Here is a 23,902-nt window from a genome sequence, read left to right as displayed (position 1 = left end):
TACGCCCCTGCTGGCAGGCACAGCTGGGAAGGGTTCAAGCGGGGTAGGATCTGTGCACACAGGTGCTTCAGAAGGGAGAAGGTCTTTGACCTTATCTATATGCCAAGGAACGCTAGAGTGGAGTGTGCATATCTTCAGAAAACATTCTGGCTCCAGGAGGAGCCGGCTCCAGGAATTTGAAGGTTGAGCAGGGGAGGGGGAGATCGGTGAGAGAGGGAGGTCAGTGAAAGGGAGGTCTATGAGAGGTGAATTCTGAGAGCCAAGCTGAAGGCACCGGATTCAAAATGGAGTCCCTTTTGCCAAGACCAGGCAGGAACAATCCTCGAACAATCTACCACTGGCTATCAGAATGGAAGTGATTACCTCAAGGAGGATGTGGGAAGAGTCTGTTATAGTAGGGGGACAGGGAACAATACCATGAGTCAAAATGTGTATGAATTGAGTGGAAACCAAATTTACTTTGTAAACTTTGATCTAAATGACACAATAAAAAGGTTTAAAAAACAAGTAATTCACTGATTCTGGAACTTATTTTTTTAATTGGAATTTCAACATCATATACTACACCAATCAACTAATATTAGCAAAAAATTTCAAAATTCTGATCATGGCCTATCTGAAATACTTATTGGCAAACCTTCCATAATTGTTTTCCTTGTAGGGAAAGATAACCTAGGAAAGATTGGAATTATTTTTTTTTAGAACCCTGCCAGTCTTTATAAAATTCTTTTTCCTTTAATGTGAAGAACCCCAATTAAAAGCCTATCAAGTTACAATAGCTCCAGGAAAGGTCTTTGGTAGACTTTCTAGCCCCAATGCTGTATCTGAAGGTGAGAGAGTGGAATCGGTATAAGCAAACTGCTTGACACTTTAGTCTTCTGCTGACATTTAGTAAGTCACTCTCAAAAAAAGAATGTCATGGGTGATTGTAATTGAGCCATTTTAGGGAGTCAGGCTGATAACTCCCAAGATCCTAGGCTCCCATTTCTCAGGGACATCCAACTATAACACCTATTCAAAACAAGATCTACTCTAATCAAATTTCTGTTAGTTTGAGAAGCAGACAGACCTTTGTACTGTGACCCCTAAGGTAATCCCTGCCCCTTAGTCCCCCCACCCAAACCTGGCTAGTCAAGAGTGTTTCCATGACTGGTTTGCAAAGCCTCTTGGTCATACGCTGGTTTGAAGTGGGGTGTGGGGTCTTTTGCAAAGAAAAATGTGGATCATTTAGAAAATTTAAGGCCTTCACTGATTTCCTTAGGGATCACAATTACAACATTTAAGTTTTCCTAACACAGCTGCGGGTGTCCAGCTCTGGTTTGACTGAGATTGCTACTCTGGGCCTTCTTTCCCCAAAGGCCATTCCTCCTTATTCAATGTGGGAAATCAAAGTCCAGAACAACAGAGAGGTCAAAAACTTAGGCAGCTGCACAGTATCAAAATGTACATTTCTGACAGGTTTCCGGGAGGATTCAGTGCAATTCATCCTTTTCTTCAGAGGTCTGATCTTCAGGATAAAAAAATATTTAAATGCTCGTGAAAATCAGGAAAAACTTGCAGATGTAGAATTTTAGACTTTGAAATCTAAAGATTGCCCTCTGCTCTTCTCACTCTCTCTAGATGCTGCTATACAAATTTGGTTAAAGGCCTTCCAATGGCGCAGTTTAGGTGACGTTCCAGAGAAACAAGGCTGTAGTAGGGCCTATGACCTATTCTTTTGAAAAGATAGAAGCGCAAGGATTAATTTTGTCATTTTCTTCTAGACTTGATCATCAGACCTGTTAACACGACAGTTAAGACAAAACACAGCAACAGGTGCCTGCGTTCATGAGAAACTTTAGTGTAAACCATGGTGGCAGATGGGTTTCCCCGGGTCCTTTTGAATGCTGGTCTCTAAGTAGAAGACAACTGATTTAAGTAGTTCACTGAGGTTTAAATCAACTCTACCTTCAATCTACAAAGCTACGGCCAATTTAATCAGCCAATACTTTTCCATGCCAGCAGTCATGGCAGGAGTTCCTTCCAGTTGGAGAGAACCAAAGTTTATTTTTAAAATGTAACTGTCAAGGTGCTGGCGCAAATAAACAGTGGGGTGAAACTGTGTAACTGTTTGGCAACTCACTAAAAAAAAGTTGGGCACTGGGGTCTCGGCACTGCCCGGTCACAGAGGAAGCAGAAAATTTGGGGGTCTGGCTGAGCATCGGGCATATTTTCTCTCTGATTGGTGGAACAGCTTAGACTTTTCTTTATGGCGTCACTGGATACCTGCCTGTAGAAAATCCCTGTCTCTGTGACGTCAAGCACCAAGGCCCAATGAAAGGACTTGACTTGCGGGCCCCAAGGAGGGTTGTGGGTCCTTTTTTTGTGAATGAAACTCCACGGAACAGCCCTCCTAGGGTCCCCCGGAGCCGCGGCCTGCTGGGCTCCGGAGACTCCGCGGCAGCGGCCGCCGCCTCCTTGAGCGCACGCCGTTATCCAGCGAGTGGGGTGCGGGGCCCCGGGGGCGGGCTGGGGGCCGCCGGCGGCCGCAGGAGGCGCTCCTGCGTGGGCTGAGGCGCGGGGCCCCTCGGCGGCCGCCGGAGGGAGCAGGCTGGGTGCCGCGGGCCGGGCCCTCCCTCGGACTCCTGCGCGGCCGTCTCGGCGGGCGCTCGCCATCCCCGAGCGACGCTCGGCTCCGCGCCGCCGCCCGGGGGCTGCGAGGCCATGGTGGCGGCCCCCTGACGGGCCGCGGCCGCCTCCATGAAGCGGAAGAGCGAGCGGCGGCGGCCAAACTGGGCCGCCGCGCCCCCCGGCTTGCGGCGCGGTTCGCTGGCCTCCGCCGGCGCGAAGAAGAGCCGCAGCTCGGCGTCGCTGGAGCGGCGCTGCCGGGACCGCCGCGACGACTTGTACCTGGACGTCTCTGGTGAGCCGGCAAGCGCGTGGCGGGGCCACGCCGCAGCGTGCGGAGGGGGCTAGGCTAGCCCGCCGCGGGCTGTCCGAGGCTCCGCGGCGCCGCCGGCCACGCCCCCACGCCCCGGGCCACGCCCCCGCCCCCAGGGCTACGCCCCCCGACGTCCGCGCTTCCCGGAGCGGCGGCGGCGGCGAGCCGCCCTCGACCTGCCGGGTCCCCGTCGCCCTCCGCCCACGTGGGCGGACCCTGGGGCACCTCTCCAAAAGGCCGGCGTCAGCTCCGCGCCTCCGCCGCTGTCCCGGCTCCTTTAAGGTCCTCGTGCACGCTGGCTGCCCGGTCCTGTTTGCCTGGCGTCTGCCAGACTTCGCCGCCGCGCTAATAGCAATCAAAGTGAGGGCCCACGCGGAGGAGCAGCCCTGAGCCAAACGGAGGCGAATCGCCTCTTTCTGGGGGCTGGTTTCACGGGGGCCGCCTCAGCGCGCCCCCACCCCGAGGGGGAACTCTGCCTCGGGCTTTGGGAAAGCATGTCACAGCCGCCGTGGCTGTCGGAGCAGTCAGCATTCTGAGTTCTTAGAAGGGTCACTTTGGACAACCAGCCAGAGCTGGCAGGGAAACATCCCTTTGGTCGCTGCTTTTACAGTTCCTGACACGGAATACGTCCGATTTGGCAGCAGTCAGGTTCGCTAGGATTGATAGTGAAACGCGTGACGGCATTAAGTGGGATGATGTAAGTTGTAAACGCGTTGTAAGCAGTAGAGCTGTTTATGGGTTTAAGGGAATTTTTAGGCTGCTTTCCGTGCTGGCAAGTGTAAATGTGGGATTTCCACCAACCGTTTCTCGCCCTCCCTTTAGATAAATCGAGTAAACGGAAGTAGTCAGAACAGTAGAAAATATTTAGACAAACTAAGAATTTAATAGCAATTATATTCCTGGATGGCAGACAGTGTGGAAACTACAGGCCATTTTTAGCAAAGCTGAGGATAGTGAAAAGTGTTCCCTTGTGAGGCGGAGGAAGAGGTGGAGGGAAAAATGGTTTGTAGTCCCTGCCCCTGACTCAGTCAGGATAGGGGTGTGGGCCAGGGTCAGCGTGGCCCTGGAGGAGGTCAAGCCAGCCTGCTGATGCTGAGAGAGCTCCCAACAAGGTTTGAGGGTATATTGTTTACACCATTTTTAATAGCATATAAATTCATTTTAGGGTAAGTAATGCAAATACTGGGTACTGAATACTAAGTGAGGAGGGTACATAGTAGTATTGTTTCCCCAAGGGTCACAGTTTCTTCTGAATTCTGGAAGTAGACTTTGTGTTCTTTGTGTGTGTTCTGTACCATCTGAATACTCAGTGATATATAACAAAAATTGCATATTGTTTGTTTTCAAGCTGTTCCCTAGCAGAACTGCAGAACAATTGTTCTGTAAGGGTAAGTAACATACAAAGCTGCCTCTCCTGCCCCTGTTGGATTTTAATGGATGCTTAGTAGTCTGTCTTTTGAACATTTACCACTGATGAGTGTTTAAGTTGTTCCCAATCAAAAAGTACAGTAAGTTTTTGACAGTAAATATTTCTACTTGGTGGAGATAAAGTCCAACGTGGCTGGCCTTCATAAAGCAGTGACCAATGAATTTACTTTAGAAAAATAATCACCAGGCATAAAGATAAAAGAGTCAAATTATGTAAACTCAGATTACTGTTGCTCAGATTACAAGCCCACATCACTGGGTCTCACTGCACTCACTAAGATGGCTACAGCGAAGTAAGAGTTTTCTGCAAGTTTCCTCAGGGGTTTCCTTGGCTACCTACCAAAGTGACAGCAATTCTGTTTCAGTTTGCTCTCTGAAACAAAATAACTTGGGGTCCAGAGTTTGGATTACTGGGCTTGATTTTTTTTTTGCTTTCTGGAGAGAAAGTTTGAACCCTGATCCTTAGTAAATGGCAATTTGCACCCTTCTTTACCAACTTTTTTCCCCCCAGTTATTTTTTTTTATTTTAAGAAACAGTGCATGGACATGTTTTTCTGTTTGATTTTTTTAAAGTTAAACGTTATAAGAGAAGACATATATAGTTACCTTTTCCTTGTAGACTCCCCACTGTGGGTATTTAATTTTCTATGCATGGAAAAGATTCTAAGCATTGTGCAACACTGGAAGGAATAGTGTTCTGTGTAAAGGCTTTGTGGTGTTCTATTGTAGGCTGACTTGTGATTTATTTAATGATAATGTGGGGGCTTTCCTATCCATGTTATAATTTGGAACATTTTAGGATATGGCAAGCAAATGAGGAAGTCATTTACCATACAAATAAAATCACACACCTATGCAGCGAAGTTACACTGAAAAAAATGGGGAAAAACTCTGTACCGTTACCACCGCTTTTCTCTTTAAAAATCATTTTAGAAAAAAAAAATCATTTTAGACATTAACAACATCTGAAGGAAAACCCCCAAAACCTTAAGGTTTCCATTCTGTGTCAAAGAAGTATTTTGCAGATACTTTTTTTGTTATATGCCACACTTTATCAGTTCATCAAATTGATATTTGAATTGTTTCTACTTTTTAGCTATTATTCATGATGCTGCTGTAAACATTTGTGTACAAGTTTTTATGTTGACATATTTTCCATTCTCTTGAATATACTGTGTATACCCAGAAATGGAATTGTTATCTTTCGGAGGAACTGCGCCACTCTTTCAGAGTGGTTATACCACCAACCATGCATAAGGGTGTTGATTTGTCCATATCGTCAATACTTGTTATTGCATTGTGGAGACTAAGAAGCCCTTGTGAAATAGTGGATTCGTGCGGTTATGTTTGCTCCCCTTGAATAGCTTGACCTTTATTATTGTACCCTTTTTGTAAAATGAATTCTAATGGATCCCAGGATATTTTTTATTTAAGTGCATTTAATATGTTTACTATTGTATGCTTGGTGTGTACATTAGTTCAGAGTCCATTCTTTTTTTTTGTTGCAAATCATAACCATTATTTTCTTTTTTTTTTTTTGTTTTTTTACATTTTATTAGGGACTCATACAATTCTTATCACCATCCGTACATACACATACATCAATTGTATAAAGCACATCCATACATTCCCTGCCCCAATCATTCTCAAGGCATTTGCTCTCCACTTAAGCCCCTTGCATTAGGTCCTCTTTTTTTTTTCCTCCTCCCTCCCCTTTTCCCCCTCCCTCATATGCCCTTGGCAGAGTCCATTCTTATGTTGTTATGTGGTCAGTATTGTTTAATGTCTAGCCACCTATACTTCTGCACTTGAAGTTTACTTTAGTGTGCAGTGGAGTTCCTGGGTGCCACAAATGGGTGACAAAGCACTAGGTTAAGAACAGAAATGTGTCTGTCAGAACCCACCCAGGGCTATCATCCAGAAGCAAGGTCTGAGAAAGGAGCAGTCGGATTGAGATGTTATTCTTAGTTCCGGCCCCTCAACCTCTCATCCAGCTAGTACCTGCCATGTGCATTGACTGGATTTTTTGACTTGCATATATTACTATAGCATGTCAGGGACAGTGTAAACTACATACCTTAATACTAACAATATCCAAGAAAAGACCAGATCTGAATGAGCTGGTGGGAGTCAAAGAAGTTGGGGTTTGGTGGGGAGGTTTTAATCTATTTGGAGCGAGATAACTCTCAAGAGAAATACTAAGAAAAACAGTTGGACAGAGTCACATATTTGATTTTTTTTCCCCATTAACTTCCCTGACTAGAGAGCTGAATCTTAAAAAAAAAATTATTTCTATATTCTCAGCTCTTAAATAGTTTTTCTGAATGAATGGAGAAAGGGATGAGCAATTGCCACAGCGCACCATATTTTGCCCTCTTTTTTAACACCAGGGGAAAAGGTTAAGATTCTAACATTACCAAACAATCTCTGTGTTTCATAATTTATTTACTTTGTACTTTTAATTTTTTTGTTTCTAACTAGTAAATTGGTAATTTAAAAAACCCCAAAACATCCAATGGTGGCTCATGTTGTAGACTGCCACGTCTTTTTCAGTGGAGCCAGCTAGTGGTAGGTTTGAACTGCTGACCTTCTAGTTAGCAGTTTAGAGCTTTTAAAGCTGTGAAACAGGACTCTTTAAATTGATAGTACCTAGCTAAAAGACAGTTGGTGGTTTCCCTTAAAATTGTCTGTCTTTTTTTAAAAATGTTTTTCAGTTTCTGCCATGATATTCTTTATGCCTATCCCAGTAAATAATGTTGTTGGAGCTACTATAGGTGAAGTAAAGATTGCCATTTTTAAGCACTGATTAATGGTCCTGTTTTGGGCATTCATCAAAGACAGACATAGGATCTTTAAAATTCATATCAGGACTCATTATGCAAGGATAATTAAATCATCAATTCAAGAACTATTTATTGAATGCTAATAATGGATAAAAGAATCATGCATGTCCATCGTTTGTCGTGATGTAAGCATATTTTTGAGGGATAAAATATGTTGTATAAGGCACTGAATCAAGGAGGAAGTAAATTTATTTTTCGAGTTTTATGCTACAGATTTTTCCTTTCAGTAATTGAAGTTCATCAAAATGTAATATTTTTCCTTGCCTTTGACTTATTCCTATACTTGCTCTTAAATTTATCGCTAATGTTAATTTATTTTCATAATTCACATATTTGTTTAGTTCCTCAACTTTTTTATGTTTGGTGGGGTCAGGTTCAGTTATCTGCTTAACTTTTAATGCCTTAGGCATTCCAGCACCACACACAGACAAAATTAGCTCTTTTTTTTTAATTTAGGAGAAGGTTTAAGAGCATATCATGGGCTTTATATTCAACAATTTATAAGCATTTTTGCCAACTCATCCTCTTCAGTTCCCTCAGTGTACCATCCCTTGTTCTGCTTCCTTTCAAAGTTCCCAGTGTCCGTTCCCTTCCTTTCCTAATCCTCGGTTTTAATGTTCTTGTTTCAATAAGCAAAAAGAATGGCTGGGCATAGAAATGAAGAGAATGTAGAATATGAGGGGATACCCATCCCCCCCAAAAGGAAAAACTCTCTGCCGGGTGGAGCTTTGCGCTGAGTTAGTGTACTCAGTGATGTCGCCTAGGAAGGTCCTCTGTGGTCACAGTGAATTTCTTTGTGAAAGTAGTTTCACTTTTACCTCGTTTTTTTTGTGATGGCCAATTTAAGAGAACAGCATAGGGCGGTGAAATTTTGTTGCCTTCTTTGGGAAAAATGCTGTAGAACCTGTAGCAATGTTGACCCAGCTTACAAGGACAGCGCTAGGGGAAAAACTCAAGTCTATGTACAAGTGGTTTTCTCTGTGAAATGTCAATTGATACCAAACCTCATTCTGTATGTCTGTCAAAGTCCCAAACAGACAAAAATGTGGACTCGCAATGCATTTGGAGTTTGTCCCACCAGGTCAGATTGTTCATCAAGCTTTCTCTTTAGAGGTTCTGAAAAGATAGCGTAATCTTGTGCGACAAAAAAAGGCCTGATAGGTAGCAGACGGGGACTGGGTTTGCCACCATCTATTCACGCATCCACCTCAGTGCACCCGTCTCTTGCCCCATGCACCTCCTCACCTGACCTCACTCGGTGCAGCTTCTCAATAAAGAGGGACATGAGGGGACCAATATTTGACAACGAAAAAGAGGTTAAGGAAAAAAAATGAGGGAGGTGCTGTCAGTCATCCACACAAATGAGTTTGAAAAATGTTTCCAAGAATGGAATTGCAGATTTGACAAATGTATTAAGTATAATGGAGAGTACTTTGAAGGTGATAAGGTCGTTTTGTTTAAACAAAATGTAAATACATAGCTTTGAAAAAAAATTCCATTTTGGGGGTGGGGTGGGGCGGTATTCCCTCTTAAGTAGGTGGTGGAAATGGTAGTCATGCTAGGGAATTGTCAGCCAGTGCAAGTACCTTCTGTGCCTTTGAATGAAAATGAGTCCCCCAATTCCTTGCTGGGGCTAGGGAAGAGGAGGCAGCGAGCCACCATTGTGACGCGTAGGGTGCGAGGAGGGCAGGGGCACATACACGTTTTCCTTTTCTTAGGAATTGCCGAGATCGTTTCTAGGCAGCTCTAAGTTGATGATATCAGTGTTTTGTTTTGAAAAAGATTTTCAAGAACTCATCTAGATCAAAACAACCATAACCTCTTCTTGAAGAAGCTGAAAGCCAGAGAGTGATTTAGTCAAATTCATGCAGGTTTTTGTTTTTCTGTTTTTTCGCAAAACCTCTAGTCTCCTGACTTGTACCCTTTTTGACAGGTGAAACTGCTTTATGGAGTTACATGTAAATTATTTATGAAGCATTTATTTAATCCTGTACTACCTCAGTTAGCAAACAATATCTTGCTCAGCAAGATTATCTATAACATTGGATTAAACTAAAACCAACTGTCATCCACTTAATTCTGACACTTAGTGACCCTTTATACAACACAGTAGAAATGCTCTGTAAGGTTTCCCAGCCTGGAAATCTTTACTAGAGTCAATATTATACTATCAACTATCTCTCAAGGAGTGGCTGATGGGTTTGAATGGCTGACCTTGCAGCTAGTTAGCATTACCAGGAATCCTTAAAATTGGAATAGAGAGATAAATAATTAGTGATTTGGGGAAAATGAGCCAACCAAAGACATCTAGTTCAGGTCCTCTGGAGCTTGTATTTTTCCAAATTGGCCATCATTCTGGCCAAAATTGTCCAGCTATTCTATTCATTTAAAAATGTGTAATTAACACCTACTCTGCTATTTTATTTTATGTGCGTGCTTTAAAACAGAACACTTTTGGAGACTGTGTTTGTTCTCCCGGAGTATGTTTTCTGTGTTAACTGAGCAAATAAAACTCTAGAGCAGTGCTTCTCCACCTTCCTAATGTCACAACCCTTTCATACAGCTCCTCATGTGGTGCTGACCCCCCCGCCCAACCATAAAATGATTTTCATTGCTACTTCATCACTATCATTTTGCTACTGTTAGGAATCTGGCGACTTCTGTGAAAGGGTCATTTGACCCCAAAGGGGTTGCGACCCATAGGTTGAGAACTGCTGTTAGAAGGTGTGAAGGACAACTTGTATATAAGAGAAACATGCTAGTTGAAAAATTTAGGGAAGAAAAACTTTGATCATAGGAGATTGTGAAGAGGCAATAATTCTATGAGTCTAACTAATCCTGCGGCTACATATGAGGACACCAGAGAAAGCTAGTCCCTACCCCTCAGTGGTATTAAGCAGAGTGAGATTATTATTACCTTTCTAGTGTCTCTTATCACTCATTACTTTAAAAATGAAAAATCACAGAGTTAATGAGGATGAAACAAGGGTACACATGTGAGATTCCTGACCTGGTTGACAATCAGGACCTCCTAAAAATATCCTCTAGTATTATGTATTTGAGGGTAGTGGAGATAAAAAGCAGAGATAAAAAGGGCAGCCAGAGATAGCTATTCTGATTGGAAGAATTTCAAGCTAGGAAGCAAAATTTCCTCTATACCTGTATTTGCATAAAAGGTTTAGTGAATCAGTAGTGAACATGCAGTGGGGTCCTCTCCTGCTTCTGAGAATGATAGAGCTTCAGGGCAGAAATGCTCCAGATGAGGCTGGCTCAGGATTTGTGAGCTGTGCAGGAGGCTTGGTGCTGTATTGATAACCTTTTTGGTTGGGGAAAATGTTAGGGCTTCTTTTCAAAGATTCCTTATGAGAAGAAGAGGCAGACAAAGCCATTGCTTCATTTTTGAGGCTACCATTAGGGATTTTTAGTATACTTTCTGAAGGAAGCATTTCATGTGTCGTGATAGTAAATTTCAGGTTATTGCAGTTTGGGTCTTTTTAGAGATGCAAAGGTACAACATTATGGGAAATAAGATGTATATTCTATTTTTAGAGTGGTTAGTTTAAAACATGACTGTGCTGTAGTATAATTGTTTTTCAATTGTATTTCACGAACAATTAGTGGAAAAAAACTGATACTCTGTTGCATACGAGGAGGTACCCCCCCAAAAACCCCAAAATTTTTTCTCAAAAATATATATTTATTTATTTTTACAAAACACCCTTCTCACCTTCAAAGTACTTTCCATTACAGTCAATACATTTGTCAAATCTGCAATTCCATTCTTGGAAACATTTTTCTAACTCATCTGTTTGGATGGCTCCCTTTTGTATTTTTTTACCTCTTTTACATTGTCAAATCACTGTCCTTTCATGGCTCTCTTCATTTGTGGAAACAAAAAGTTGCACAGAGTGAGGTTTGGTGAATAAGGTGCATGGGGCAAAAGAGGCATACAGTTTTTTTGTCAAAAACTGGCGCACTGAGATGGCTGCATGAGCAGATGCATTGCTGCTGTGCTGGCAAAATCCGTCCCTGTCTGTCACAAATCAGGCCTTTTTTTGTCACACACTGTTACTCTATCTTTTCAGAACCTCTAAATAGAAAGCTTGATGAACAATCTGACCTGGTGGAACAAATGCCAAATGAATTGCGAGTCCACATTTTTGTCTGTTTGGGACGTTGACAGACGTCCAGAATGAGGTTTGCCATCAATCAACATTTCATCCTTTTTGAAACGAGAAAACCACTTGTACACTTGAGTTTTTCCCCTAGAGCTGCCCTTGTAAGTTGGGTTCAACATCACAACAGTTTCTGAGGTATTTTTCCTGAGCAGGATACAAAATTTCACAGCCAAGCACTCTCTCTCTCTCTCTCTCTCTCTCTCTCTCTCTCTCTCTCTCTCTCTCTCTCTCTTTCTCTCTTTTTAATAAGTCATTTTATTGAGGGCTCATACAACTCTTACCATTGTATCAAGCACATTCATTGTATCAAGCACATCTGTATATTTGTTGCCATCATCATTTTTTTTTCTTTTTTTAACATTTTATTAGGGACTCATACAACTCTTATCACAATCCATACATACATCAATTGTATCCATCATCATTTTCAAAACAGTTTTTTTCTACTTGAGACCTTGGTATCAGGTCCTTATTTAAAAAAAAATGAGGCGCTGATGCTGTTTCCTTAAATCAGCCATCACAAAAAATGAGGCTAGGATGAAACTGCTTTCACAAAAAAAATTCATGCACTTGTGTACTATGAAAACACTGCTAAGCAGAGCTTTTTTCTGGTGTTTTTTGGGTTGCCCACTCATAATATTGGCAAATGGCAGTTTGGTTCTCTTTTGTAAATTAAGTTGATCTTCAAAGGACCTTTTTATGCTTAATGTACAGCACAGAGACATACATTATTTGGAAGGAGTGGAAATTGGATAGAAACAAGAAATCATATTTTCCAAGGTGTTTTATTCTATAGCCAGTAAAGTTTTCCTTTATTATCTTAGTTATAGAATACTATGATTAAAGTCAGTCGTTTATGGTTCTTCATATTAGTTCACATTCATTGGAGTGAAAGACAAACATGGATTCAGACCAGCTTCTCTGAATACTTCAAAGCTGGCTCCTCACTTAGCACAGGCACATATACAAGGTAAGTAGGTGCAGAGGGCTGTGGTAGACAGAGGTGAAGGGATTTTATTTGAGACAGAAAGTGGCTCGGTGGGAGATAACTAGTTTTCAAATATCATTTGTTCCATAATTCTTTGTTTTTTAACATCAGATTTTAGTCATTTAATTTTTTGTTTTTAAGACTTGGTGACATGTAGGGATTACTTTTTCCCAAAGTTTATTTGATTTTAGCCCTCCTAAACTCAGAGATATTTTAACTATATGCATTTCACCTGTCTTCTCGAGTTATATGAAAAGTTACGCCCTTCTCTCTCTCTCTCTTTTTTCTATAGCTTTTCATGGATACCGCTCCAGCAAAGGTATTCAGATCACTGACTCTGCTTGTAGTTCTTCTCATGAGTTAATTTCTTAGTTGTGATTCTTGGTTCCTTCTTTCCTGTTTGCTTGTCTTAAACTTGGTCTAAGATAATGAATTCATTTTTCTAAAATTGTAGAGTATCTTAGGTATGTTTACAATTTAGTTGAAATTTGTCTTTAAAAAGTTGTTTCTATGTATAGATAATGCTAAAAGTTTAGTTGATATTTTATTGGTTAAATTATGAATGCCAATTTTGGGGCGGTAGATGTGTTTAGTAATATTGAGCATTTTATTTTTTGATTGAATCTTTTTTAGGCTCTTACTGAAAGGACACAATGAGTTATAACTTACGTCATAGCTACACTTGATTTTTTTTTTTTAGTTTATTTGGTTCTTTCTAGTGATTGCTTATTGGATAAGCTTATATTCTTATATTTACAACCTATTTATTGCATTAAGAGGAAATTCTTAGGAAATGTGAACTTGAATTTGGGGAACAGATAAACTTTTTATTAGAAAGGATTCAAATTCACTTTGATTTTTAATTTCTTTAAATAAGAACAGTTATCAAATAAATAAACATGAATACCCTATATATTTCAAAATGTTTAAAAATTTTCTAACTTTTATAGAGCTCCTTTAATTCTTAGTATCATTTATGAAAGGGCTTCAGAACATTCATGGGAAAGTGAATTTTAAAAATAATGGAATTTTTCCCCTCAGTTTCTCCAGGATCAATTCTCTTAGAGTGATTGTCAGGGATTGAATTGTGCCCCCCAAAGTATATCAAGGTGTCTGGGCCTTGATTCTCTCAGTTTGGTAGTATGTAATGATGTGATCTGATGTGATCAGCCAGCATCTCATGTAAAAGGTGATTAGACTGGGATACAGGACCCTTAACCAGGTCACCACCATGATCTTATGTTAGGGGAGTTTCCCTGAGATGCAACCTGCATCACCTTTTATCTTATAAATGATGAGAGAGGAGAAGAGGGAGAGGAACTTACTACCATCAAGAAAGAAGAGCTGGGAGTTGAAGGTGTCTTTTGGACCTCGGATTCCTGGGCTTTGAATGTCCTAAATTCCGTGGAAGATTGATGCCAAGGCACATAGCTACCTATCAGGGATGTCATGTCCATAGATGTTGAAATGAGGCAAAGATCTTCTATAGTCACCAGAGAGAAAAAAAGCCTTTCTTTGTGTGCTGTGAATTCATATGTCTAGACTCCTAAACTGTGAGAAAATTAATTTTTGTTTATTGGAGCCACCACTATGTGGCATTTATTTGTGCTAGAGTGGCTTACTTCCCATTTAATTCACAGATTTGGTCTCATGGTCTTTGAGTCTGAAAGTGAGGATACTAGGCTGTGTAAATTTATACTAATTTCATAATGTCACATATTGACTTCCATTTCTCAGGAGTCTACTTTCATATAATTAAAATTTAGTTAGCAGTGTACCTTCCACAAAAGAAAAGCACTTTAAAAATAGATTTATTGGCATATGCTTCACATATCATTATAATTTTATCATCATCATATTAAGAATATTTGTGCAATAATTTCCAAAATTTCATAACATTTTCTTCTCACTTATTATGGTTAGCTTTCCACCCCCCATCCAACCTATCCTTGCCATGCCCCTACACAATTATCAATCCAGTTACTTTCTATAGATTTCCCTATCTTAGATTTCATGTACAGAAAGTCATACAAAACACAAACAGGAGGCAAACAAAAATAACAATGACTAGACAAAACACAATTTCAGTCAAAAAGAAAGAAAATATTAAAAACTGAAAGAACTTTAAAATGGGTCAAAAGGAGATCCAATGCTATGTACGACATTTTAACCTACCTACATCTCCCATAATCAACTGTGTTCTCTATCTGATAGCAAGAAAACTTATATCCCTTGACTGTGGTTGGAAGGGATTTATGAGAGGCTTCATCCATATAGGGACCCTGCAAATGGATATTAGACTTCTGCTGATATCCATAGCCTTCTGCAAACCGGGTGCTCAGAATATAAGTTCTAATACCATTCCCTCCTTTGGATTTGGATTTTATCATTTGCAGTCCTGGATCATACAGGCTGGTCTGCTTCTTCCATGTCAACTTAGTTGCTGCCTCACTTAGATGGCTACTTGTTTTAAGATACACCTGTAAGACTCCAGATGGTATTTTTCTGATAGCTGGGTACTATCTGGTTTCTTTACCACATTTTGCTATAGCACCCATACTCAAAATTCACACTGCCACTGAGTCTATGCTGACTCATAGTGACCCTATAGGAAAGGATAGAATTGGCCTGTGGGTTCCTGAGATTAACTCTTTATGGGAGTTGAAAGCCCCATCTTTCTCTTGGGAAGAGACTGGTGCTCTCAAACTGCTGACCTTGTGGTTTGCAGCCCGATGAGTAACTGCTGTGCCACCTGGGCTGCTCGAATAGCTCTAGTCTCTTCAGTGCTCTCTTCATGAGGATGAGCATCGAGCAGGGCCAGGTCATAAGAGCGAACTGTTCTTAGACTGGGGCTAGAATTAAGTGCGATTCCCCAAATCCATTCATATATTTATGTTGTATATATGTCTATAGTTCACTTTAGAGACATCCTTATCATTTTATGATAGAGAAAATTATAATTCATCTCCTGAGGCATAAGGCAATTCTACTGAAAGAAATACTTTGCTCTTGATGTTGATGATAGCTATTGTTTCTTCAAGTTCCAGTTTGAAAGTAAAGTCAAGTTTTTGGCATTGCTGTCTAGTTTATGACATTGGACTTTTTTTTTTAAACATTTTATTGGGGCTCATACAACTCTCATCACAATCCGTACATACATCAAGTGTGTAAAGCACATCTACATTCATTGCCCTCGTCATTTTCCAAGCACTTGGTCTCCACTTAAGCCCTTTGCATCAGGTCCTCTTTTTTTCCCCTCCCTCCCCACCCCCCCTCCCTCATGAGCCCTTGATAATTTACAAATTATTATTTTGTCATATCTTGTCCTGTCTGACGTCTCCCTTCTCTGCCTTTTCTTTTCTTTTTTTTTTTAATTTTAACAATTTATTAGGGGCTCATACAATTCTTATCACAGTTCATACATATACATACATCAATTGTATAAAGCACATCTGTACAGTCTTTGCCCTAATCATTTTTTTCTCCTCTTTTCTTTTTTTTACATTTTATGAGGGACTCATACAACTCTTTTTTTTAATTTTAATTTTTTTAAATTTTAACAATTTATTGGGGCTCATACAATTCTTATCACAGTTCATACGTATACATACATCAATTGTATAAAGCACAGCTGTACAGTCTTTGCCCTAATCATTTTTTTCTCCTCTTTTCTTTTTTTACATTTTATTAGATACTCCTACAACTCTTATCACCATCCATACATATACATACATCAATTGTATAAAGCACATCCATACATTCCCTGCCCCAATCACTCTCAAGGCATTTGCTCTCCACTTAAGCCCCTTGCATCAGGTCCTGGGACTCATACAACTCTTATCACCATCCATACATATACATACATCGACATTGGACTTTTTATACCACATCCAAAATGCTATATTATTATTACAATTTCTGAATTTTTCCAAGACCTTTATTTTAGTACTATTTCAATGGAATAATTTTCTTTATTTTGTTCATTTATATTTATATATGGAATCGATTGCTCATTCAACATATATTTATTGAGCAACTACTGTGAGCAAGGACTGGGAGAAGTGTACTTTCAGGAAGAATGAAAAGATTTATAATATGATGTCCCATATCGCCAAGAGTCTGACGTCATTATCTCAATGAAGATGGGTAATGAAGGAAGCAGTCATTATATTATCAGTATTAGAATTTAAAAAAAAAATTTTTTTATTTCTTTTTTTTTTATTTTAACAATTTATTGGGGTTGATACAATTCTTTTCACAGTTCATACATATACATACATCAATTGTATAAAGCACATCTGTACAGTCTTTGCCCTAATCATTTTTTTCTCTTTTCTTCTTTTACATTTTATTAGGGATTCAGACAACTCTTACCACAATCCATACATATACATACATCAATTGTATAAAGCACATCCATACATTCCCTGCCCCAATCAGTATTAGAATTTTATGATGAAAATATCACTTGCTAATTCCTGTGTGAAGTTAATGATTTTTAATATGAAATGAAAATTATATTTGAAATATAAAACATCTTTTAGGCCTAGTTTGACTTCTCAAATAAAAGATACCAAAGATAGAAATTGCTAAATATTTCAGGGTCTAGATTTGGCGCTTGTGGCTTACACGGAAGCATCTGATTTCCCATTCACCTACGGGTGCTGAGGAAGGACTCAAGTAGTTCTCTGGGGCAGACCAGAACTGTCCCTGGGGTCTTCAAGACTGCCAATGTTTACAGGAGCAGGCAGCCTCTTGAGACTTAGTGGAGTTTAGATTTGAGACTTGAGTTTATAGAGTTGAGACTTGAGACTTCAGATGGAGCTTCACCTGTCAATCAGGTTGCAGCTTGACTGTCGGAGCCAGCCAAGGAATGGAACAGTCCTGAAAGGGGAATTGAGGATTAAGGAAAAAAAAAAAGAGAGAGACAGAAAGTATTGGGAGGGCAGCAGTCTGATGGACTGAAACACCCGAGTTTATTCTACACTTTCCTTATATCCATGCAGAAACAACCCGGGGTTAATTATCTCATTGTTAAGCAAGCACATTTGATACACATAGCAACTTGTATCTTCTGCCAAGCCAAACATTCTTGAGAAAATTAAACAACCTGTTTTTCCCAGACCTCGCATACTTTCTTGGCCTTGACAGTCTGTTCAAAACGTAAAGTCTCAGAATAAATCAGCAAACACTGACACATAGGTCATGAGACTTCTCAGCCATTTCAAGGCTGAGTCTTAATGGCCTTCAACACTTGACGATCTCATTTGGAGCTGCTTAGGAGATAAATAGCTCACTGGAGGCAGGACACTCAGACACTCCCCGTGAGACATTCCTGTTGACAAGCCACATGGAGACACGCTGATGTAGTCAGAGCCCTGGAGCTAGAAAAGCCATGTGGAGACCCCAACCAGTGCTGAGATGCTTCTACCCCCACTGGATCCACAAGACTTTCTACCCGGCCTGTGATCTTCCTTCATTAGCATCATTGCATGTGTTTTGTGAATCTGAAGAGGAATTTATAGATTTGTACTGGACATAGGGGCTAATATTCGAACTTATGGACTTGATCTGGACTGGGCTGGGGTGATTTCTCAATATTCAGTTGCTCTTGTATATAAAGTTCATTTTTATATACATATAAGTCTCCTTGGATTTGTTTCTCTAATCCACCCAGACTAGCATACCAATTGATTGGAAGAGATTCATATTTGTACCCATTACGAAGAAAAGTGACCCAAATGAATGTGGAAGTCATAGAACAATTTCATTGGTATCACATGCAAGTAAAATTTTGCTAAAAATCATGCAACAATGATTGTAGTACATTGACGGGGCTACCTTCTAGTCAGATTTAGAAGAGGATGGTAGAATAAGGGATATCATTGCTGACCGTAAGGTGGATTTTGGCTCAAAACAGAATGACAGAAAATGTTTGACTCTGCAAAGACACCTGACTATGTGGATCATAGAGAATTATGGATAGCCTTGAGAAAAGTGGGATCTAGAACATTTCATTGTGCTCATGTGGAGGAACATGTACATGGACCAAAGGCATGAACGAGGGAATACTGCATGGCTTAAAATCTATAGAAAAATGAGCCAGGGGTTTTCTTCTCACCACACTTATTCAGTATGCTGAGCAAATAATCCAAGAAGCTGGAATATATTTGGAAGATTTTGCATCAGAATTGGAGAAAGATAATACACAATCTTCCTTGCTGAGGTGAGGACTTAAATATTTGCTGATGAAGATCAAGGATTGCAGCCTTAAATATGGATTACAACTCAGTGTAAAAAAACAAAAATCCGGGGCTGGCCCCAATCCCAACTATGTAGACAGCTGCCCCTCCCCCCAGAAGAATTTATGTGCAACATGTAGTGAAGTACCAACTCTGTAAAGTATCCAATTACAATTCCTTAATAACTAAATGAATTAGTACCAGAGTTTTACTTAAGAACAAGGTAGATTTCTAAATCGGTAATTTTTACCTGTGAGTTAGCCTTCACTCCCTCCAGGCTTCAATCCCTTGTTAAATTGATAAGGCAGAAGAAAGGAAAGGTGAATGGCATTCACTGAGTGCCAGGTCTTACAGAGAATGAATAATGACAAGAATTTAGAGGAGGCAGCTCCTAGTTGGTCACACCTCACTCTCTCATGTCAGGTCTGGTCATGCAGCTCACCTGTCTGAAGGTCTGTTATCCAGGTAGCACCCGTTGACCTTGCTCAGCATTACCTGGAAGTCACTGTAGCTCATCTACAGGTTTACCAACCATGGGTCATGCTGCATTGCTCTGCCAGCACCAGCAATCAAGATCTTGTCCAGCTTTTCATGGCAGTAGGCAGATAGCTACAACCACCCACATCCTTCGTCTAAGGAACATACAAGGGCTCATACTGACAAATGGGAGCTACTTTGTGAGGAGCACCAAAATATGATGATGATTATTGTTCTATTATGTGAACAATATTTCAGTATATGGAAATAGTTATTTAGTGCATTGAAAAGTATACTATATAGGAAATGCTAAGACAAATTTGTGACTGGCATTAGCCAAGTTAGCTCAAATGTCTCTGTTCTGCCTTTTGTACAGGCTGACTTTGGAATGGAATTTGTTATTAATCCAGGCGCAGCTGGTATTAAACTGGATGTTTACAATGGAAGCTTAATTAGACCTCTTAAAGGAATGTTAAAGGAATCAAGGAAAGATCAGCATGCAGTGAATAACTGTTAGAAGTTCTATGCTTTTTTTTTTTTTTTTTTACAATGAAGGGCTTTATTTGTGTGATTGGTGTCTATAAGAAGCTTGGCCAGCTACAAGTACTGACTTAAGTGGATGTAAAAAAAAGTGAATTGAGTTGAGTCATTGCCAGGAATGGCTCTCTTTAAAGATTTGATTCAAATTCCATTTCCAAGAACTGTCCATTTATCTTTTACTAAAGGGAATGTATGTGTGTGGTCTCTAACAAGACCAGAGAAAAAGAGTTAACTACTATGAGGTCTGCTTAATATATACATCTACCACTGTAAATGCTGAAGCATCAAAAATCTGTGTGCTATAGGCTTGTTAAAAATGATATGTAGATGCAGACTAGGGAAAATGCAGGCTATTGTGACTGTTAAGGGTGTGTTTCATTTTGGCTGAGCTGTGAGTCTCAGTGGTTTGGCAGTAGACATCCACATTTTGTGACAATATGATGTAATCACTTCCATGATAAGATCTCTAATGACCAGCTAATCTATTGAAAGGGGTTTTCCCAGTAGAGAGCTGTGAGGGACCAGTACCCAATCCCAACTACATGGACAACTACAGCTCAGGGAGAGGGGCATGTCTGATCAGAGCACACGAGAGCAAATGAAGGGGGAGGAAGAGAGAGTGGAGGACATCCTGGCCCACCAACCCTTGAGGACAATATTCCCGCTCAGAGTAGCCAATCCACAGAGAAGACCATATGGCTGGCCCCACTATGAGATATGACATCTCTCACTGACCCATAGCCCTACAGGGAACAATACTGGAGACACAGTGTGGGAATTACACCCCATCTGACCCCACTACACTGAGGCAAAACACTAAGGATATGTAACAACAACATGGGGAGCAGAGGAAGGAAGTCCCCAGGGAGCACCAAATATAAACTTTGGGCCAGGGCATGGCACCCCATCAGACTTGACAGGAAAATAGTCCTGAAGATCACCAAACAGACCTTGAACTATTTACAGGCTTTTCTTTTTCTTTGTCATTTTGTTGTTTGTTTTCTTTTGTTGCTTTCACTCTGTCTTGTTTTTGTGCATATTATTATCTTTGAAGGACTATGTAGATGAGCTAGGCTGAATAAATAATCTGGAGGAGAAAACAATGACCAGCAGGGGAGGTGGGGACATGGGACAGGGTGAGATGGGAAAAAGGAAGTGGTGTTAACAAACCCAGGGACAAGGGAACAACAAGTGATCCAAAATCAGTGGGGAGGAGGGTGTAAGAGGTCTGGTAGGGCTTGGTCAAGGGAAATGTAATCGAGAAAAATTACTGAAACCCAAATGAAGGCTTAGCATGATAGTGGGACAAGAGGAAAGTAAAAGGAAATACAGGAAAGAACTAGGAGACAAAGGACAATTTTAGAGGTCTAAATAAAGGCATGTACATATGTAAATATATGTATATATGAAGATGGGGAAATCGATCTATGTGCATATAGCTATAGGTTTAGTATTAAGGTAGCAGATGGACATTGGGCCTCCACTTAAATACTCCCTCAATGCAAGAATATTTTGTTCTATTAAACTGGCATTCCATAATGCTCACCTTCCCAACATGATCGCTGAAAACAAAGTGGTTGCATAAGCAAATGTGGTGAAGAAAGCTGATAGTGCCCAGCTACCAAAAGATATAGCGTCTGGGGTCTTAAAGGCTTTAAGGTAAACAAGCGGTCATCTAGGTCAGAAGCAACAAAGCCCACATGGAAGAAGCACACCAGTCTGTGTGATCACGAGTTGTTGAAAGGATCAGGTATCAGGCATCAAAGAACAAAAATACCATATTATTGTGCATGTGGGGAGTGCGGAGTGGACATCCCCGCACAGAAGGGGTCGTGTTGTTTGTTTTTAATTTATTGTTTTAACTTTGCTATTAATACTGGGTGGTTTCTATTTTGGGCAACTGGAAATAAACCTACTATAAATATTCTTGTGCAAGAAATGGTTGAATTTCCCTTTGGCATATACTTAGGAGTAGATTAGGGAGGCATATCCCTTTGTAAGAAACTGCCAAACGTTTCCAGGTGTAGTAACATTTCACATATCTATGAATAGTCTATTAGAGTTCTGATTGCTCTTCATCATCTTCAACAATTGGTGGTGTGATTTGAATTGTAGCCATTTCTGTGGCCCTCTGGGTGGTACAAATACAAAAGGTTCAGCACTGGACCATTAGCTGAAAGGCTGACAGTTCAAACCCACTCAGCTATCTCTACCCTTTTAGAAGGTGGGCCTGGAAACTGCCTCAAAACCCTTTAGAGTCGTTCTGCTCTGGACACTCATGGGTCAGTCACTGAGAGTCAGACTAGACTCTATGGCAGCTAACAACAGCTCGCTATTTAATGTGCTAAGTGCATATTCATTGTGGTCTTCATGTACAGTTCCATAATGTTTAATGCCTTTTTCATGTGTTCAGGAACTCACTGTCAAGTTTATTTTGACTAACAATGCTGAGTACAACTGCCCTTTGAATTTGTGAGCTTTTAAGTCATTTTGGTAATATAAAGCCTCCATTTTCTCCTTCAGAGTGGCTAGTGGGTTGAAACTGTTGACCTATCAGTTAGCAGGCCAGCGTTTAACCTCACACAGCCTCAGGGCTCGCATCATGTGCTTACAGGCTATCCTATATCTTTTCTACATTACCCCTCAGAACTTTTGCTGTTACCTCCTTTATTTTACTTCATACCCACTTGTCATCGAATTGATCCCAACTTAAAGGCACCCCATCCAGGCTTCCTGAGGCTCTAAATCTTTATGAGAGCAGAGGGCCTGTCTGCCTCCCTTGCAGTAGCTGGTGAAACTGCTGACCTTGTAGTTAGCCACTAGATGAGTAGTACACTAGGACACAATGATTCCTTCTGGGTGCTCTTACTGCTCTCCTGTGTCTCCCCCCCAACCACAGCTAAATTATAATAAGGCTTTAATCTCCCTGATAGGTGACATTCTCTTATCTCCCTGATAGGGGAAAATTACTTACAGATATGTCTGCTTGCCTAGAGTTGTGCTTTGTCCTAAATATTATTGTATTATTAATATCATAGAAAGTAAATTATGTATAAGAATTCATAAGTAAGTTATTGTTTCCATCCCTGTCAAGAAATCTAAAGTAAGACAAATTATTTTTTATTCCCTTTGAAATATTTAATACGTAGAAAAATTCGGTTCTCAGTTTATGATCATAGTAGAATATCTGCTTGCTGACAAGTGATGTTTTCACCTAATTCCGTAGGATTTCTCCTCCATGTGGATCAGGATTCTGACTTCTGTGACCGTGGGCCAAAAAATTTCAGGAAGGACAGACTCTTCTTATTTCTCCCTAGAGTTTTCAAGTCATTGACCTTTCAGGAGCAGATCACTGGCCCTGCCCTTCTCAGGTGCCTTTGGGGCAGTAGTAGTTTATGACACTTGGGGACTTCCTTAAAAGAACATTCTGATAGATATGGATCAGTATGAGCCAATGTGGTCATGTACTGTTTTTAGTACTTTCTGATATGTAGGTCGAGATTAGCTATTTCCCTTCAATCTTGCTATCAAATTAAATGAAAGCTAGATTAAAGGGAACCCCCCCCCAAAAAAACCCTGTCATTTATTAAGTAAACATAGCAAGTAGGTATGAAACAGTTGGTACTCCTGTCCTTTAAGATTCACATTGATGACTCCTTTTATGAAAGGCTCACTTCTCGCATACATGACAGCAGTTGGGGTACAGAACTCTCTTACCTTTTTAGTTGATATCACTTAGCCTTTCTGTGGAGGGGAGGTCAGGGCAGGTATCTAGAATTCAGTCTCAAATACTCTCTCGATATGCCACATACAATATTATGAGCCATTCATGCAAGGGTGGGGGGAGTATCTGTGAACTGTAGACTGTCTTTAAAATATGGGCTGTCTAATACATCACTAACATCCCCAATCAGAGCCCATTTCTAATAACCATTATACTAACAATTACTAAATTTGCCAATACCCCCACCCCCTTCCACTTATTTAGAGCATTTAGAACTTTAATGATATATTCTCCAAGAAAGTAGATGACAGAGAAACTACATTATAGCCTCTGGAATGCCATTTTCTTGCTTTAATAACAGCAATCCGCCTCTAGAGTGTGAGCCTCCGATTAAAGCAACTGCCCCGGATGAAAATTGTTTACATTTTATATGTACTTGTGTATGTCATTTGAAGTAAATTAACTGTCATCTAGTCTGCAAGGGGAATATCAGTCCTGTTCTGACTAAACGGGCCCGAGATCAAAGAAGCTGTTTTGTTCCACTACACGTAACTGGCAAGTG

General features: G+C 40.4%; 1 protein-coding gene across 5 annotated transcripts in view; it reads left to right on the top strand.

The window, feature by feature from the left end:
* Positions 1–2,358: 2,358 nt before the first annotated feature.
* Positions 2,359–23,902, top strand: part of CDC14B (cell division cycle 14B) — a 103,404-nt gene continuing 81,860 nt past the window's right edge. For 2 of the 5 annotated variants that reach the window (XM_075549810.1, XM_075549809.1), the window contains exon 1: positions 2,359–2,902. In XM_075549810.1, the coding sequence (XP_075405925.1) occupies positions 2,740–2,902 (163 nt within the window). In that variant the 5' untranslated portion in view covers positions 2,359–2,739. Of the gene's footprint in view, positions 2,903–3,175; positions 3,618–23,902 lie in introns of those variants that run through there. The other 3 variants (XM_075549812.1, XM_075549808.1, XM_075549814.1) reach the window with 3 other exon arrangements.

The sequence above is a fragment of the Tenrec ecaudatus genome, chromosome 5 (genome assembly GCF_050624435.1).
Source record: "Tenrec ecaudatus isolate mTenEca1 chromosome 5, mTenEca1.hap1, whole genome shotgun sequence".
NCBI lineage: Eukaryota > Metazoa > Chordata > Mammalia > Afrosoricida > Tenrecidae > Tenrec > Tenrec ecaudatus.
Note: the sequence above shows the minus strand (reverse complement) of the source record. Positions and strands in the feature narration are given on the sequence as shown.